The 798-nt window shown below is 40.5% G+C and overlaps 1 protein-coding gene across 1 annotated transcript; it reads right to left on the bottom strand.

Annotated features, from left to right (window-relative positions):
* Positions 1-8: 8 nt before the first annotated feature.
* On the bottom strand, positions 9-773 carry LOC115284909 (olfactory receptor 4F21-like; the record flags this gene model as incomplete). The annotated part of the gene is made up of 1 exon (XM_029931363.1): positions 9-773. A coding segment is annotated over exon 1 (765 nt), but the record flags the coding sequence as incomplete, so codon positions are not given.
* Positions 774-798: the final 25 nt, after the last annotated feature.

Here is a 798-nt window from a genome sequence, read left to right as displayed (position 1 = left end):
TAGAGAAACATGCATGGAGTGAAAAACAAAACCACTACAGTGATGTGAGCTGACAAAGTGATGAATGCTTTGGATAAAGCCTTTGAAGTCTGTTGTCTGACAGTGATCAGAATAAAGATGTATGATACAATTAAGAAAAAGAAGGTGCCCATAGATATAAAGCCACTGTTGGCAGTGACCACAAATTCTAGTCTGTAAGTGTCCATGCATGCAAGTTTAATAACCCTGGGAAAATCACAATAAAAGCTCCCCACATTATTAGGGCCACAGAAAGGTAAGTTAATGACAAAAACAAACTGAGACACAGCATGCATCACCCCAATGACCCAAGCAGCCACTGCAAAAAGCACGCACATTTTGAGATTCATAATAGTTAAATAGTGGAGAGGCTTGCAAATTGCTGTGTACCTGTCATATGCCATGGCTATGAGCAGTATCATCTCAACTCCTCCCATGACGTGAATAAAGAACATTTGTATCATGCAGCTGTGGAAGGAGATGATTTTGCAATCACTGAAAAGATCAGAGATCATCCGAGGAACTGTGGTAGATGAAAGGCCCAGGTCAACTAGTGATAAGTTGGCCAGCAGGATATACATGGGAGAGTGTAAGTGAGAGTCAAAAATCACTGTAAACACAATGAAGAGGTTTCCCACGATAATTCCCACATAGAATAAAGAGAAGAAAAGGAAAAGCAACAACTGCATTCCCAGGGATTGAGCAAGTCCCAGTAACACAAATTCATTTACCACAGAGCCATTTACTTGGTCCATGGAATCATAAAGAAGGAAAGACTCA

The sequence above is a fragment of the Suricata suricatta genome, unplaced genomic scaffold (assembly GCF_006229205.1).
Source record: "Suricata suricatta isolate VVHF042 unplaced genomic scaffold, meerkat_22Aug2017_6uvM2_HiC HiC_scaffold_25993, whole genome shotgun sequence".
Classification (NCBI taxonomy): domain Eukaryota; kingdom Metazoa; phylum Chordata; class Mammalia; order Carnivora; family Herpestidae; genus Suricata; species Suricata suricatta.
This window is presented reverse-complemented; position numbering and strand designations above follow the sequence as displayed.